The sequence below is a fragment of the Somniosus microcephalus genome, unplaced genomic scaffold (genome assembly GCF_052327205.1).
Source record: "Somniosus microcephalus isolate GS21.2 unplaced genomic scaffold, FLI_Smic_1.0 unresolved_chr1, whole genome shotgun sequence".
Taxonomy (NCBI): domain Eukaryota; kingdom Metazoa; phylum Chordata; class Chondrichthyes; order Squaliformes; family Somniosidae; genus Somniosus; species Somniosus microcephalus.
This window is the reverse complement of record NW_028225179.1, coordinates 165813586-165831794: the sequence shown is the minus strand read 5'-3', so window position 1 is coordinate 165831794 and position 18209 is coordinate 165813586. Positions and strand designations below refer to the sequence as shown.

The window sequence follows — 18209 nt, the reverse complement described above, 5'->3', positions numbered from 1 at the left end:
GCACGTGCTGCACAGACACATCTGCCTCAGCCTCCCGAGGGACAGGCGACCCCTGCCGATCGCCGGTGATGGTGACAGCAGTGGGGGGGGGCGCAGCACCCGCGGCGGGCGACGACTCCCCCTGTTCGGAGGGACCCTCCTCCTCCCGGTCCTCCTCCTCATCCAGGGTGTCGCGCCTTCTTTTTAGCGCGGAGGGAGTGAGGGAGACCTCCATGTATGCAAAGGCCTCCTCCTCAACTCCCTCCGGCGGAGCAGGTTTGTCGGGCCCGAGCCCAGCCGCAGGTAATGGCAATACCGCTGCGGCGGTTGCGGCCACAGGCTCGGGCACGAGGCCCCTCCCGCTCGCATCTGCCCCGGTCAACTCCGCGAGGAGCGCGGGTGTAAGGGGCTCAAGGGGCAAGGGCTCGCCATCCACGGGGGGACCCGTCCTAAGGTGTTTTTTCTTTCCCCGCGCCTTTTTTCCGACCGGACACGCTCCCTCCCCCCCGCCGGAGGCCTTGGTGGCATCGGCCCCCGACGTCAACCGCGCATCAGACGTACTTGACGCGCGGGCAGACCCGGGGGGAGGAGCAGCGGCGGTGCCCGCCTCGGCCGCACGAGATGATCCGGCGGCCTTGGAGGCAGGGCAGTTCCTCCTGATAGACCCCACCTCCTTGCAGGCGTGGAACCGCACACCGTCCGACGTCCAAAAGACGCGATAGGCGGTCCCCTCGTGGAGGACGACGAACGCTCCGTCAGTGTCCTCCTCCCGCGCCAGCTGGATAAACAGCTGGCGCCGGAAGGAGAAGACGTGGCGAAGGCTGGCCTCCCAGAAGCCGAGCGGGATAGGCGTGATCCCCGACCTCACCTCCCCAAGCTGACGCAAATGGGGAAGGAGGAGCTCACCGGGAACATAGGGCGGGACGTTAGAGATGACAATCCTCTGCGCGGTGGCCTCGAGAGGATCCACCGGCAGGAAGGTCCCGCCCACGGTGAGCCCCTTGGTGACGGCCAGGGACACCGCCCGCTCCGACCCCAGGAAGAACACAGCCTTCCCGTACATTTTCGAGGCCGCGACGATGGCTGAGAGGCCGACAACCCCAGCCATGGCTTTGACGCAGGCCTCAATGGTCATAGTGGGGTGAGTGTAGCTCGTCACCCCAAGCTTTTTCGTTATCAGTTTAAATGGTGACGGGGCAGCAGAAGCAGTGGGAGCAGCTGTGGCTGTGGCTGCCGCTCCCGCATAAGTCTTGGCTTGCCCCGCCACCGGCGATGATGTAGTCGCCATTCTGGGGTGCTTTTTTTAAGGGCTACACTCACCCCAAGTCACAGGCCTGAAGGTGTTAATGGCCTCAGGTAATATATATATTTTTTTGTCCTCTATTGAGCAGAGGGAGCTGATTAAAATGAGGACACACCTCTCCCCTTACTGAATGAAATTGGGGGAGGGGCCCTCTCCCCTCTGCTCAATAGGCAATTAATAAAAGGTGATGGGACTGAGGTGCCTTAGAAAGACAGGCAGAGAGAGATAGAGAGAGAGCGGGGTAGGAAGGAGGGAGACCGCAAGGGCAGTGTTGCCACTCAGGATGGTGGGTGGGTGGGTGTTGGCAGGGGGGCACTCTCTGATGTAGTTTAAAAGTCTTTGGTGATGGTCTTCTGGCAGGGGGAGAAGATGTCTTCACCTGGAAAAGCTGGAGAAGCCCAGGCTCAGTCCTGCAACAGGTCTTAATGATGTAATTAATGAAATTAGAGACTTCACCTGGTCAGCTCCAGCTCTCCCAGGGCAGGCAATAGTAGGGGTGCTAATTAGTGGTGTGTGTGGCCTAGCTTTTAACAAGTTTCCTGTATGTGTATTACACACAGATTAACAGTAAAAATCTATCATCTAGCTCCTCAAAAGTGAAACAATAGTTGTCTTTCTGCCAGAGCTCGCCAGACCACTCATTCTGTCTTGTTGAACTGATCCTGTACAGCCCTGATACTTATACCGTTCCTGTTTTTGTTTTCATGATTTGCTCTCCTGGTCCCAATAACTGCTGCCAATAGTGGGCCAGAACAGACTCTTCTCCTCAACTTAGTCCTTGTTGAGTTTTCACCATATATCTGCTGTGAACATTCAGTGATCAGCTCAGCATTGTCTCGAATGGTTGACTGTCCACAAGCCTGTATATAAATTGATTACCGTTGCAGCATTATTATCCTGTTGTATTTAGTGTGATGTGGATTTTATTTTTATTTGCATGTCCTAACTATTGGGATACAATTCAGAAATAAAGTTTCATTTAATACAAAACCCAGTGTGTTGTCCTGAGTGTGCAGAGACCTGCTTTTGTACGTAGTGCCTGTGTCTGTGTGTTGGTGAATGAAATGCCTCCAAGCAGCAGTGAGATGTTCAAAATACTAACCCATGGGGATAGAATTTCAACGAGCTGCCCAGGCATAAAACTGGTGTTGTGGAGTATTTTAAACCAACACTCGACACACGGTTTTCAGATCAATAGTCAAGTTGGCTTTGTTTCCCCACCGGTGTAATAATCTGCTGTGTCTTAGACTTCTCCAAATTGTTACAGCAAATACTACATTTTTATATACATTAAATACACATGACAGACTCATGCACAATTCATTCCTGCAACCCGATTGGATCTTGGCCCGTATGAACCTTCACGGATTGGTTATATCACAAGGTAAACATGTGTAAGCTGCCTCCTCAATTATTCACTCGAACGCTGATTAAAAAATACCTTAGAATGTGACCTAGATAATAAAGTTCTTACGGGCAGTTGAAATTCTAGACACCCTGTCTCCACTTAATTGCTTTTTAGTCTTCAAAGGTCAGCTATCTTGACCGCATCTTTATGGATGTGGCCTTTCATTTTAGCCCGTCATTCTTCCACCAGTGAAACTGCCTTTTTAACTCTTTCCCCACTTCACTGGCATTGCAGATCGAAGGCCCATTATAGAACCTGCCCCATTTTCATTTCTATTAAAGAACAGCGGGCGGCTGATTCACAATGCCAGGTTTACACCCGGGCTACAATGTGAAAATCTACCCCATGGTCCAGTACTGAGGGGGTGCTGCACTGTCAGAGGTGCCGTCTTTCAGATGAGATGTTTATTTACAGCGGCCCATTCTGCCCTCGCAGGTGGAAGATCCTATGGCACTATTTGAAGAGGGAAAGGCGAATTGTCCCACCGTCCCAGCCAACATTTATCCCTGAACCAACATCACTAAAAATCACAATATCTGGTTATTTATCAGCACATTGCAACAGTGACTACACTTGAAAAGTACTTCATTGGCTGTGATGCCCTTTGGGGTGGCCTGAGCTCATGAAAGGTCCTGTACAAATGTCAGATCATATTTTTTCTTGTCTTATGACAAATGATCACAAACAAATTTGAAAGAAAACTTTATAAAAGACTTTGTAAATACTGTACACCCTCAATGATGTCACACGTAAGTCTCACTGTTACAACTTCAAATGCTTCGCAAAAGTCACTGCTAAACTGTGCCAGTCTCATCACAATTATTAAAATGCTATCAGTGTAGTTGGTCACTATTCCAATTTTGTGATCGTTAATAATTGCTTGCAAAAAAAAAGTCTTTATTACAAATTTCAGTAAGTAGCAAAACATGTTATTTAAACAGTTCAAAAAACCAAGCATATGTCAGATATCATACAAGAAAAATAAAGCAGATTGATGGGTGAAATACAGGAATTTAAAATAATTTGTAGGAAATTCAGCATTGGTTGCTTATCATAAGGTGGTTTTGGTCTGTTTACTAAAAATCACCTTGCTTCTTTTTTAAGGATAGTTCTTGAGCCGAGTTTGGGCTGATTCACTCCTGTGATAACAGACCAGGTCTGATGGTAAATACAATGGCCTAGAAATTCAGTATAGCCACGTTTGGGGCGCTACAGCCGGGCGGCCGCTAAAGTTTGCGCCCGGCGCAACTTCGCGCCACCTTCGTCGATATTCAGTGGCATCGCCCCAAGAGGTTGCTGCTGCGCTAAAGCAGGCGATGCACGACTATCATTAGGCGCTAAGCCGGCGATCCGGGGCGCTAACACCGAGGACGGGCGCAGCGCAGGTGTGGCGAGTTGCTCAATGAAGGCAGACACGCTGGCGCCGGTCAGCTCTTAAAGGGGAAGGGTCGACTTATTTGGCTGCCATGCCCTGCGCACTGCAGCCCTGAAGCAAGGCCTGACCATTGCTGGTTCATCAGTTCTACGCCCTCAACCATGGGGAAGCCCGCTATTCTTCCAAATCCGATTGCACGCTCTTGCTGCTTGTCCAGGGTCATGGGGAAGGAGATGTACTGACGTCTCCTTCTGAAAAGGGCATTGTTCACCTGGCGGATGCAGCAATGTTCCGCGAACTGGAAGATGTTGGCAATGTCCCCAGTAGCGGATTGGAAGGAGCCAGTGGCAACGAAGTTGAGAGCCACCGTCACCTTCACTGCCACTGACAGAGACGTCCTGCTCCTCAGCTGTGGCTGCAGATCTCTGCGAAGCAGGTGGCAGATCTCAGTGACCACCTCCCTTCTGAATCGCATCCTCCAAACACACTACTCCTCAGACATGGTCAGATATGAGAACTGCTGGCGGTATACCCTGGGTGGGTAAGGCCTCCTGTGCCGACGCCTGTTGGCCAATCTCCGTCTGGCCATGACTGGCACTCTCTCACGGCGTTTCTGATCCCTTTGAATGCAATGCAGAAAGCCAACGTTTCCACCCATTGCAGCCCCCATTATATGTGGCGACTCAAAGCTATGGCACTGAAAGTGAAATCCAACTGCAAAGCTCTGGTCTGAAGCCACAAGTACCTGTGTGAGCGCTGAGTCAAAGCAGAAAGCTCTCTGCCTTTGTCTCTCTCCAAATATCCGTCTCTCACACAGAGGGATTGGCACAAAATGGCTGCCACTTATACTGCAGGAGGAGTCCCCTTTAAATAGCGACCCCCGCGCCCCGCAGCGACTGGGAACCGTTCCCCTCTACCAGTCGCTGGGGCCGCCAGGCGCAAAGAAGGGCGGCGCCACTGAATTTCCGGTTTGGGGTGCACAAAGGGCGTTGCACGATGAAATGACGTCAGGATCTGCGCGCGCAGCTGAGCGCGCGCAAAGGCTTTGCGCCGCTTCAAAATCTTTACTGAAGTTGGGGAGAGGCGCAGATCGCGCTGCGCCCGGCCGCTAGCCGACTAGCGCCCCACATCTCCTCCTCCTAAGGCGCTAGCGGCTGGCGCAAACAACTGAATTTCTAGGCCAATGTCTGGAGAATCAGCTCAAAGATCATTGGAAAGGTGAGAAGGACAAGGAAACGATCCATAGAAATATTATAGTTTCAAGTACATTTTCAAATGAACAGATCACTGAGTTTGAGCAGCTAGGGGCCAAATTAAAAAGCAGAACCTCAAGGGTAATAATCTCTGGATTATTACCTGAGCCACGAGCGAACTTGGCTAGGACAAATAAAATTAGAGAGTTAAATGCGTGGCTCAAAGACTGGTGTGGGAGAAATGGGTTTTGCTTCCTGGGACACTGGCAGCAGTACTGGGGCAGGAAGGAGCTGTTCCATTGGGACGGGCTTCACTTGGCCAGTGCTGGGGCTAGAGTCCTGGCAGATCATATAACTAGGGCTGTAGAGAGGGCTTTAAACTAACTAGTGGGGGGGGAGGGTCCTAGAGAGCAAATAATAAAAATGACAACAGAGAAGGTCATAGACTTAGGTAGCAGTGGGGAAATTAAAAACCAGAGCATGTCAGGAAGGGGCAGAAGGTATGGAGTAAAAGGTAAAGTAATAAAAAGGGCAAAAGCAGGAACTAAGTGTCACAAAACATATTTGAAAGTTCTCTATCTGAATGCACGTAGCATTCGTAACAAAATAGATGAGTTAATGGCACAAACTACTACATATGGGTATGATCTTGTGGCCATTACAGAAACATGGCTGCAGGGTGACAATGCCTGGGAATTAAACATACCAGGTTATTTAACGATCAGGAAGGACAGGCAGGAAGGAAGGGGAGGTGGAGTGGCTATGTTAATAAAGGAAGGAATCACTAATACAGAGAAATGATATTGGGTCAAAAGATCAGGATAATGAAACAGTTTGGGTGGAGATAAGGAATAAGGGGAAAAAAGCACTAGTGGGCGTAGTCTATAGGTCTCCGAACAGTGGCAACTCTGTTGGACAGAGTATCAATCAGGAAATAGTTGAGGCTTGTAATAAGGGAACATCTATAATTATGGGGGATTTTGACTATCATATTAATTGGACAAATCAAATTGGGCAGGGCTGCCTTGATGAGTTCATTGAGTGTATTAGGGATGGGTTTCTTGAGCAGTATGTAACTGAACTGACCAGGGGGCAAGCAACCTTAGATCTGGTCCTGTGTAACGAGACAGGATTAATTAAAAATGTCCTAGAAAAGGATCCCCTTGGAATGAGTGACCATAACATGGTTGAATTCCATATTCAATTAGAGGGCGAGAAGGTTGGATCTCAAACAAGCGTGCTAAGCTTGAATAAAGGAAACTATGAAGGCATGAGAGCGGAATTGAGTAGAGTGGATTGGGAAAATAGATTAAAGGGTAAGACGATACCTGATCAGTGGTGTACATTTAAGGAGTTATTTTACAACTTCCAAAAAATATATATTCCACTGAGAAGAAAAGGGTGTAAAAGAAAAGACAGCCATCCGTGGCTAAGTAAAGAAATTAAGGATAGTATTCGACTAAAAACAAGGGCATATAAGGTAGCCAAATCTAGTGGGAGGATAGAGGATTGGGAAAACTTTAAAAGACAGCAAAAAATAACAAAAAGATTGATTAAGAAAGGGAAGATAAATTATGAAAGTAAATTAGCAAAAAATATAAAAACAGATAGTAAGAGTTTTTATAGTTATATAAAAAGAAAAAGGGTGGCTAAAGTAAATGTTGGTCCCTTAGAGGATGAGACCGGGGAATTAATGGTGGGAAATATGGAGATGGCAAAAACACTGAATGAATATTTTACATCAGTCTTTACAGTAGAAGACACTAAGAATATCCCAACACTGGACAAACAGGGGGCTAAAGCAGGGGAGGAGCTAAACACGATCAAAATCACTAAGGAAGTGGTACTCGGTAAAATAATGGGACTCAAGGCGGATAAATCACCTGGACCTGATGGCTTACATCCTAGGGTCTTGAGGGAAGTGGCGGTAGGGATTGTGGATGCATTGGTAATAATTTTCCAAAACTCCCTGGACTCGGCAAAGGTCCCGGCAGACTGGAAAACTGCTAATGTAACACCCTTATTTAAAAAGGGCAGTAGACAGAAGGCTGGAAACTATAGACCGGTTAGCCTAACATCTGTGGCAGGTAAAATTTTGGAGTCCATTATTAAGGAGACAGTAACAGGACATTTGGATAATCATAATTTAATAGGACAAAGTCAGCATGGTTTTGTGAAGGGGAAGTCATGTTTGACAAATTTGCTGGAGTTCTTTGAGGAAATAACATATAGGGTGGATAAAGGGGAACCAGTGGACGTAGTGTATTTAGACTTCCAAAAGGCATTTGACAAGGTGCCACACAAAAGATTATTGCTTAAGATAAAAAATCACGGGATTGGGGGTAATATTCTGGCATGGATAGAGGATTGGCTATCTAACAGAAGGCAGAGAGTTGGGATAAATGGTTCATTCTCAGACTGGCAATCAGTAACTAGTGGTGTTCCGCAGGGGTCAGTGCTGGGTCCCCAACTCTTTACAATCTATATTAACGATTTGGAGGAGGGGACCAAGTGTAACATATCAAAGTTTGCAGATGATACGAAGATGGGAGGGAAAGTAGTGAGTGAGGAGGACATAAAAAACCTGCAAGTGGGCAGAGATTTGGCAGATAGAATACAATACTGGAAAGTGTGAGGTTATCCACTTTGGCAGGAAAAATCGTAGAGCAAGTTATTATCTTAATGGCAAGAAACTGGAAAGTACTGAAATACAAAGGGATCTGGGGTCCTGGTGCACGAAACTCAAAAGGTTAGTATGCAGGTGCAGCAAGTGATTAAGAAGGCCAATGGAATGTTGGCTTTCATTGCTGGGGGGATAGAATATAAAAATAGGGAGGTATTGCTTCAGTTGTACAAGGTATTGGTGAGACCGCACCTGGAATACTGCGTACAGTTTTGGTGTCCATACTTAAGAAAAGACATACTTGCTCTCGAGTCAGTACAAAGAAGGTTCACTCGGTTAATCCCGGGGATGAGGGGATGGACATATGAGGAGAGGTTGAGTAGATTGGGACTCTACTCATTGGAGTTCAGAAGAATGAGAGGCGATCTTATTGAAACATTTAAGATTGTGAAGGGGTTGGATCGGGTGGATGCGGGGAGGATGTTCCCGATGATGGGTGAAACTAGAACTAGGGGGCATAGTCTTAGAATAAGGGGCTGCTCTTTCAAAACTGAGATGAGGAGGAACTACTTCACTCAGAGGGTGGTAGGTCCATGGAATATGCTGCCCCAAAAAGCTGTAGAAGCTACATCATTACATAAATTTAAAACAGAAATAGACAGTTTCCTAGAAGTAAAGGGAATTAAGGGTTACGGGGAGCGGGCAGGAATTTGGACATGAGTCTAGGTTCGGATCGGTCATGGCCCTGTGGGTAGCGGAGCGGGCCCAGGGGCCGTGTAGCCTGATCCTGCTCCTATTTTCGTGTGTCTAATTCTGTTAGATTCAGGAGATGGTTCTCGGATAGTAGATTGGCGGTTAGGATCAGATCAGCCATGATCTTATTGAATGGCGGAGCTGGCTCAAGGGGCCGATTGGCCGACTCCTGCTCCTATTTCTTATGTTCTTATAAAAATGACCACTCTTATAATTATTTGGGAAGTAATGATAGTTCAGTGAAAGCACAGACACTCGATTTTCCATTCTAACGCTCACATGGTTAACAGTACTTAGCAAGTATTTCCAAATTGTTCACTTTATAAATGGATGAAAACAAATGGCTGTCACTCCTCCAATATAACGGGAGTAATTTGCAATGGATCATGAGACCGCCACGGACAGAAGAAAGGATAAATGTTCTCTGTAAATTTGACATTAAAAGTGTGGAGCAGGCCTTTCGTATCCGCATTGTGAAATGAGACGATCCCGTCATCATAGTTGAGAAAAATTCCAACCTTTGTGGGTTGCTCAGTGAGGACTATCTCCGTCTTTGCTGCGTTTTTCACCTTGTACTGTTGCCAGCAACGCCCAATGGACCAGTATCCATTCTCATCAGTGAGTTCGATCGTTCCCTTCCGTTCCACCGACTCTTTGGCCACACCCAGGTCCCAATTCAAGCTGGTCCCCACATCCACTTGCCAGTAGTGTTTCCCTGAATCGAAGCCCTCGGTGGCAAAGACAAACGGATAGCGGTCAAACCTCTTCTTGCTATCAGTGACGTTCTTCCACCCGCCACCATCTTTCACACTTGTCTGATCCACAGATACATCGATGTTTCCATTTGCTGTGTCAGGATCCAAGCGGACTGAAACTACAACAAGGGCATCATTAGGATCTCTATCGGTTTAATGTGTAAGTCCGACACAAAGCACCAACATTATAAACCATGTGTAAGGTTCACAAAATTCTACAGATTCCCCCAAACCAAGAAGATTACTGTTTTAAAGAATATTGGGCCAGAAAGGGCCTTAAAGCTAAAACCCCAGGATTTTGGTCATTTTAAAAAGGACATGTGGGAGGCTGCGACAAAGGAGTTGGGATGGGCCTCTGTAAAACAAACAGGTTGAGTATTGGCATAGGCCAGATTGTCTGGGAATGTTCTGGACTGTCTCAGGCATTCATACATAATGACAATAGGCCTATGGAAGGACAGTTCCCGCCAAAATTACAGAGCCATCAAGAATATGAATAATACAGTACATGCCACTGATCAACAAAAGGGACCCTGGCCCCAGCAGTCGAAAACAATCGAACAACAATTTAACCACTCAGACATCCAAAACCACTTCACACACTTAAACCGATTTCAAAGCAATCCCGAAACTAGTTAAAAATCAATTAAAATAGATGGGACCAAGTCGAAACTCGATAAACAATTTTAAACTATTAAAGTTAACGAGCCCGCCAAAATTGACAAGCGGGCAGATAAGCAAAGCCTCAAACGGTATAATTGAGGCCTGCTTTTACACACAGACAGTTGTTCAGGCAGAGAGTCATTTCGGACAGCGAGTGAACTGAAGGAACAGTTCATTCGGACAGACAGTCTTTTCGGAACAACGACAGAGGCCCAGCTCATTCGGAAGACACATCAGCCTCGGGACAATCAATCGACGGAAGGACAACAGAAGGAGAACGGAAGGAGAGGAGAAAGGAATCGCAGCAGCCAAGGGCCCCAAGAAACAAACAACCAACAATATTACCAACAACTAGGTAATATTGGGCCACCGCGACCAACAAGAAACTAACTCGGAAGAAACCGAAGATCTGCAAGTTTTCCCACTCTACAAACTATTCCAGCACTTGGTGAGCATTTTTCCTGGCCCTCTGGAGTCCAACTTAGTCAGTGTAGTGGGATTGGGACGGGTGAAGTATTTTGTCTATTGTCATTCTCCCTCGTATATTCCGAAGTGTTCCCCCTTTTTAGAGTGATAAGATTATTGTGATGTGTATATTTTCTTGTCTCAAATAAAAACCAAAGTTCTTGTATCAAATTCAGTTGTTTGCTGCAATTTCATTACAACCCCCAAATAAGTCCAGGTCTAGAACCAAGGGAGTGGGAGCGATTCGAGCCGCTCAGGAGTCAGAGGCGAAGCTGACCACACCCACCACCCCTTACACATGTCCAGGTCAGGAGACCATTACCCCAACAGAGCCCCCACCCCCCCACCAACATTATAAACCATGTCCAGGTCAGGAGACCATTACCCCAACAGAGCCCACCCCCCCCCACCACCAACATTATAAACCATGTCCAGGTCAGGAGACCATTACCCCAACAGAGCCCACCCCCCCCCACCACCAACATTATAAACCATGTCCAGGTCAGGAGACCATTACCCCAACAGACCTCCCCCCCCACCCACCAACATTATAAACCATGTCCAGGTCAGGAGACCATTACCCCAACAGAGCCCCCACCCCCCCCGAACCAACATTATAAACCATGTCCAGGTCAGGAGACCATTACCCCAACAGAGCCCCCACCCCCCCCGAACCAACATTATAAACCATGTCCAGGTCAGGAGACCATTACCCCAACAGAGCCCCCACCCACCCCAACATTATAAACCATGTCCACGTCAGGAGCCCGTGCGCCCCCAGCAGAGCTTGTCCATTAAATATCAGCCGGGCTTTCTTACAGGTGGATGCTGCTCCCACCTGATTTTCCTGTATTCTCTGCACCAGGTGATCCAATAACCTCAGACACGGGAACAGGAAAGCCCGCCCCTTATTCGCTTTCTGGCTGAATAGTTCAAGAGATCTCAAACTGTCAGCACAAACACTTTAGATATATCGCTCAACTTCCCCCTTCAATAATCTCACAGGTCACTTCCGAGAATCAGTATTGTTGCCCGGATCTTCCTGGGGTCTACGGGTACGCGCCCGTAAGGGCCCCGCAAGTTCCAGGTATCTGCCTGCGAAGTACACGCGTGAAAACCCGGAACTTGCGATCTGTCAAGAATCTTCGACAGATCCAACGCATCCCCGGGCGGAAAGCACTGCCCAGCGAATGCCCGGGAAATTCTTACGCCTGGTGAAGGCACAAGGCCTGCTTTTACCAGCATAAGAGTTTAAATGAACATAAAAATACATTTAAAAAAATTATTTAAACACAAAAAAACTTGTAAAATAGGTTCAGATTATTCTTAGCCCCTTCAAAACATTTAAATTTATTTTTCAAAATATTGTTTTAAATATTTAATTAAATTGTATTTTAATTAATTTTAAATGTATTTTTTTTTAATTTAGTATGTAAATGTGTTCTTTATGTGATCCCCATTCATGCTTATGGGGAGTTCATACGAAAATCAGAATCCCTTTAAGCATGAATGGGGATCCCCTTTTATTGGTTGGGCCGACCCATGTGATCCCAGGGCCGCTTGCGAACGGTGTTTTAAATGGCGAGAGATTAGGAAATGTTGGTGTTCAGAGGGGCCTGGGTGTCCTTGTACACGAATCACTGAAAGTTAACATGCAGGTACAACAAGCAATTCAGAAAGCAAATGGTATGTTGGCCTTTATTACAAGAGGATTTGAGTATAAGAGTAAAGACGTCTTACTGCAATTATATAGCGCCCTGGTGAGACCACACCTGGAGTAGTGTGTACAGTTTTGGTCTCCTTACCTAAGGAAGGATATACTTGCCATAGAGGGAGTGCAACAAAGGTTCACCAGACTGATTCCTGGGATGGGGGGACTGTCCTATGAGGAGAGATTGAGTAGACTAGGCCTATATTCTCTAGAGTTTAGAAGAATGAGAGGTGATTTCATTGAAACATACAACACTCGACAGGGTAGATGCAGGGAGGATGTTTCCCCTGGCTGGGGAGTCTAGAACCAGGGGTCATAGAAACATAGAAAAATAGAAGCAGGTGTAGGCCATTCGGCCCTTCGAGCCTGCTCCGCCATTCAATATGATCCTGGCTGATCCTCTATCTCAATATCATATTCCCGCTCTCTGCCCATACCCCTTGATGCCTTTTGTGTCTAGAAATCTATCTACAGGAAACTTTGTGCTATCCGGCACCGACGGGACCGAGCTGCTGCCGTTCCCTCAAAACTGCCGGACACTCCAGCGCTAATGTTGAAGCATACGGAGATTTTCAGCTCCGTGTGAATCAACAAACCCTGTTGCTTAGCAACAGCTTCTAAACAGTCGGCAAGCGTCTCTGTAGCGTCTCTAGCTGAAGCTGTTGCTTAGCTACAGACCTTGCAGAGCTTGACTGTTGAGAAAAAAGCAACGAAAAGAAAAAAAAACGGCTCCTGATTTTTGCCGGTGGCTCGAGCTTAAATATATTCAGTGACTTGGCCTCCACCGCCTTCTGTGGTAGAGAATTCCACAGGTTCACCACCCTCCGAGTGAAGAAATGTCTCCTCATCTCAGTCTTAAATGTCCTACCCCGTATCCTGAGACTGTGACCCCTTGTTCTGGACCCCCCAGCCAGGGGAAACACCCTCCCTGCATCCAGTCTGTCTAGCCCTGTCAGAATTTTATACGTTTCAATGGGATCCCCTCTCATTCTTCTAAACTCTAGTGAATACAGGCCTAGTCGACCCAATCTCTCCTCATACAACAGTCCTGCCACCCCAGGAATCAGTCTGGTGAACCTTCGCTGCACTCCCTCTATGGTCACAGTCTCAGAATAAGGGGTCGGCCATTTAGGACTGAGATGAGGAGAAATTTCTTCACTCGGAGGATGGTGAATCTTTGGAATTCTCGACCCCAGAGGGCTGTGGAGGCTCAGTTGTTGAGCCTATTCAAGACAGAGATCAATAGATTTTTGATTAAGGGAATCAAGGGATATGGGGATAGTGCAGGAAAGTGGAGATGAGGTAGTAGATCAGCCATGATCTTATTGAATGGCCGACTCCTGCTCCTATTTCTTATGTTCTTATGAACTGCCTGCGCCCCATAGATACGTGGGCCTTTATGCACGTCTCTATGCGCAGACGTGCATAGAGGCCCAGGAACACGAGTCTCCATGGATCCCGAGGCAGAAGGTAGACGCGGACTTTATTTGCGGATTGGAGGCATTTCCCCGCGGGAAGCCTCCGACTGCAAATCCAGGTCCGCTATTTCGACTGTACTGATAATGAAACACCACAGAAACTATATAAAGCTAACCAACATTCAAGGGCGGAGGGGTGGGGGCAGGTTAATGATAGGTAGGCTTTCAGAACTTTAGGGATAATTACCCTGTGAAAGATGAATTTCAAAATTAGGGATAAACCTGATAAAACCCTGAAACACAATGACATCTGCACAATGACACGGCAGAGGAATTCTCCTACCACTCGCCAGTGACAGATCAGCTCATCAGAAAAGTGCGAGTGTGGACAGGAGTGAGCTCGGCTGTGACACACCTGGTCGAATAGCCCACCAGTATTCAAACTGTCCCCCACTCTCCAATCTGAAGACACTTTGAAGTCAACCGCCGGGAGCTGTGTATGAGCACTTCAGGGGAACTTTCAATGTAAATTAATGAATGAGCAAAAAAGGCACTTCATTCTGTCACAGCACATGCCCACCGTTCCTAGTAAGTGGCAGTGCTCTAGAAAAAATGGACAGGTCAGAGTGAATGCATTTTAAATCCATGTACAGTAACTCCGGCCAATTTCTTTGTCTAAATGAAGAGACGCAAGCCAACTGGAAGTCCGGTCTAATTTATGGATGTACACCCAGCTGCTGTTCCGAAAGACTCCCTTTTCTGAGTTGCTCTTTGGCCCCAGCTCAATTAACTGAGTTATTTCTCCTCCTTTCCTTCTCACTTTGCAGACTTGGTTTAGTTGAGTGTTTCTGACCCAGCAAAGTCCACATGGACATCGGGTTCTGTGGAATTTGTGAATGAAGGCAAGGACTGGCTCAGTAAACGGCCGCAATCGGGACTAAGGGCAGCTTTTGGAGTTGGTAAAACATGATCCTCGGTGCCCCAGTAACGCCCTGCTGTATGCCTCAGAGACATGGACCATGTACAGCAGGCACCTCAAAGCACTGGAGAGGTACCACCAACGCTACCTCCGCAAGATCCTGCAAATCCATTGGCAGGATAGGCGCACCAACGTCAGTGTTCTTGCTCAGGCCAACATCACCAGCATCGAAGCTTTGACCACGCTGGATCAGCTCCGATGGACGGGTCACATTGTCCGCATGCCCGATACGAGACTCCCAAAACAAGCGCTCTACTCGGAGCTCCGGCACGGCAAGAGAGCGCCAGGTGGGCAGAGGAAACGCTTCAAGGACACCCTCAAAGCCTCCTTGAAAAAGTGTAACATCCCCACCGACACCTGGGAATCACTGGCCCAAGACCGCACAAAGTGGAGGAGAAGCATCTGGGAAGGCGCCGAACACCTCGAGTCTCTTCGCCGGGAGCAAGCGGAAGCCAAGCGCAAACAACGGAAGGAGCGCACGTCAACCCAAGCACCCCACCCACCCGCCCCTTCAACCACTGTCTGCCCCACCAGTGACAGAGACTGTAGGTCCCACATTGGACTCATCAGTCACCTGCGAACTCATTTTTAATGTGGAAGCAAGTCCTCCTCGGTTCCGAGGGACTGCCTAAGAAGGCGGCGGCCTCAGAATCCTGCACAGTGAGCATGCTCCCTACACACCTTGGCCACTGAAGTACTGACTGGCTGGAATAAACTGTAGTTAAAAGAAATACAAGTGCCCTGCAAATGGGCGCAAAGTTTATTTTTAGATCTCTACTTTTAAACTTCAAATGTCACCAAGCAGGTGCAGTCCATTAGTCAAGGGGCGCTTGTCACATTATATGTTCCAAGTAGCTTGACATGTTTCCAGACGGAGGGCACTTCAAACAGAAGCAGACTCGCTTTTGTGAAACCCCATCTTTCTGCAGGAGTCTTATACCAGTGGTCTGACGTCCAATTTGAATGAACTAGAACCTTAAATCCCTCGGTGATCAGTTCTCTTACCTGCACATCTAAGCATCTTGTCCCATGCTGAAAGAAAGATACACGTCATTAATGGTGACCCGTGCACTTCATAAATGACTTTGAAAACAAGACAAAACAAATGAAAGGACAACAGTGGCGCTACGTGCTGTCCAAAGGCATCACATTGAGAATGTGGCATAAGTTTCTAAGAGGTGTTACTGGGGGTGCCCAGTGAACCTCACAGTACAAAGTTTAACCAGATGTTTAAAAGCACAGAGGACAGCAAAACTGTCAATGATTGAACTTTTTTTTTTTTTTAAACAGCAAAGTTAAAAATACTTTTGAGCTTCCCCTGATGGCCTGCTGGGTAAAGCTCACTGCCCCTTGTTGTATTGAGCCATACAGATTCAAAGGTCCCAGGTTTCATCTCTGTTCTGTGCTGATTTAAGCACCTTGGGATGTTTTACCTTGTTATAGGCGCTATATAAATACAAATTGTTGATTAAGAGGAGCCCAGCCAGGGAGAGGTCAGACTGCTACACTTCGTCTATATGTTCCTGAGTTAGGGAGGAGAGGAAATCAAATCCCCCGTTCCTGATGGCTGTCCAGTGACTCCTTGTTAAAAGTGCTTGGGTGCACATTGGGTAAGAGCAAGATTGGGGTCAGTCTCCACGACCTCTACCGCTGAACGACCTTCCAACGTTCTGTATCCAGGCGGAAAGCTGAAGAATGGGCAATTGGGAGAGATACCACATGTTGCCAGCGCTCTCAAAACTGTACCCAGGAGAGATGGGTAAAATTTTCCAATTCGATGTCCCTGCTTTTATCGAGTGAAGTCTCATCAGTTTCTGCAAAACTGATTTGGAAATACATTACTGTACATCTGTCACTGGGCATGGATAGAGAGCAACAAAGATCGCTCACAAAATAGATAATGGCCCAGAAATTCGGGTCTCCACGGGTGAATACGCACGGGGTACTCACCCGTAGGCCCAATGGAAGTGCCGGTTTCCTGCATGCACGGGAAACCGGCACTTCCATTCCCCTGAACGAAGGGGTTCAGAGTTCGAATGCGTGCGCAGGAGAGGCTGCGCGAGCGCATCGAACTTGCGGGGTTTTTTTTTTTTTTAAATACAGGTTTTCCCGGGAGGGTAAGTCTCCAGAAGTTAGACAAGGCCTGCTTTTTACAAGATAAGTGGTGAATTAATTAAAATTAAAACATTTTTTCCACAGGTTTATTATTTTTAAATACTTTAAAGCAAGGTAAGTTTATTTTCAGCCCCGTTAGAAAATAAAATTATTTTTTTCAAAAATTTAAATTATTGTTTAAAATAGTTATTTCATGTAATTTATAGTTTATTTAAAAAATGATGTTTTTAAAAAATTTACTTGAAGATTTAGTGATGTTTTGGGGCATGTAGTATTTATAAGTTTTGACAGGTCTTTCTGTCAAACTTATGGAGCATTCCCTGCTCCGATTGGCTCCCCATGGCCCACGTGATCCCAGGGGACGCATCGAACTAACTGCGCCCCTGGGATACGCAAGCACTGCGCGTCGGCAGTTGGAGCAGGCCCAGGATCGGAATTCCACGGGAGAGCTCAACGGCCGGCGCGCTAGGTAAGTGCAGGTCGGGGGCTTGCACCCGCGGGAAGCCCCCGACCCGAATTTCTGGGCATTATCAAATAAAAATATTACATAATAATAAAGGCACAACATATGACTTTAAAATGGAGAGTTAAATATATCTGTGTGCTCCAGTCCAATCATCTCCTCCCCTCTAACCCAGGTTCACCTGAAGACGACTAATTAATCAACGTGTTCTTGACATCTCCAAATTTAAAATGACAATGAGCTGCAAGCAACATTAAAAGGTCTGGCTTCACTCCTAGAACATTGTACACATAAATATCACAAGATCATATGATGTGAAAAGAAGAACTGGTTTTTAAGAAATAAGAATTTAAGATGCAAGTGCTTCTGACAGAGCAGCTTACCTATTTCATGGCGAAGCTTGTCATATTCTGCAAGAGAGAATATGTTTGAGATATAATTTCACGTTTTAAAATGTGTGTGCACTACAAAGTAACAATATATCCTCAACCAGAAACAGAGTTTACATTTATTTAGCACCTTTCGCCAGCTCAAAACACTTGAACAACCAACAAGGTACTTCTGAAGTGTAGTCACTGGTGTAACCGAATTGCACACAGCAAGGTCCCGCAATGAGGTAAATGAGTAGATCATCGGGTGACTGTCTGTGTGGAGTTTGCACATTCTCCCCATGTTTGCGTGGGTTTCCTCCGGGTGCTCCGGTTTCCTCCCACAGTCCAAAAATGTGCGGGTTAGGTTGATTGGCCATGATAAAAATTGACCCTTAGTGTTAGGGGGGGATTAAATACGTGGGGTTACGGGGATAGGGCTTGGGTGGGATGGCTGTCGGTGTAGGGACCGGGTGCTAGGGTTTGGATGATCAGCCATGATCTCGTTAAATGGCGGAGCAGGCTCGAAGGGCCGAATGGCCTACTCCTGCTCCTATCTTCTATGTTTCTATTTTTTTTTTGGTGCTGTTCATCAAGGCAGGTAAGTTGACCAGGACACCAGGCGAACTCCCCCTGCT

General features: G+C 47.0%; 2 protein-coding genes across 3 annotated transcripts in view; one reads left to right on the top strand and one right to left on the bottom strand.

Moving 5' to 3' along the window:
• Window positions 1-18209, top strand: part of LOC147096485 (erythroid membrane-associated protein-like) — a 158746-nt gene that overhangs the window by 125494 nt on the left and 15043 nt on the right. The window lies entirely within an intron of this gene.
• LOC147096484 (butyrophilin subfamily 1 member A1-like) overlaps window positions 3378-18209 on the bottom strand; it is a 49443-nt gene continuing 34611 nt past the window's right edge. For both annotated transcript variants that reach the window (XM_085975279.1, XM_085975278.1), the window contains 3 exons: window positions 17587-17613; window positions 15631-15657; window positions 3378-9508 (listed from right to left, as the gene is read on the bottom strand). In XM_085975279.1, coding sequence (XP_085831405.1) covers window positions 8982-9508; window positions 15631-15657; window positions 17587-17613 — 581 coding nt within the window. In that variant the 3' untranslated portion in view covers window positions 3378-8981. The remainder of the gene's footprint in view (window positions 9509-15630; window positions 15658-17586; window positions 17614-18209) is intronic.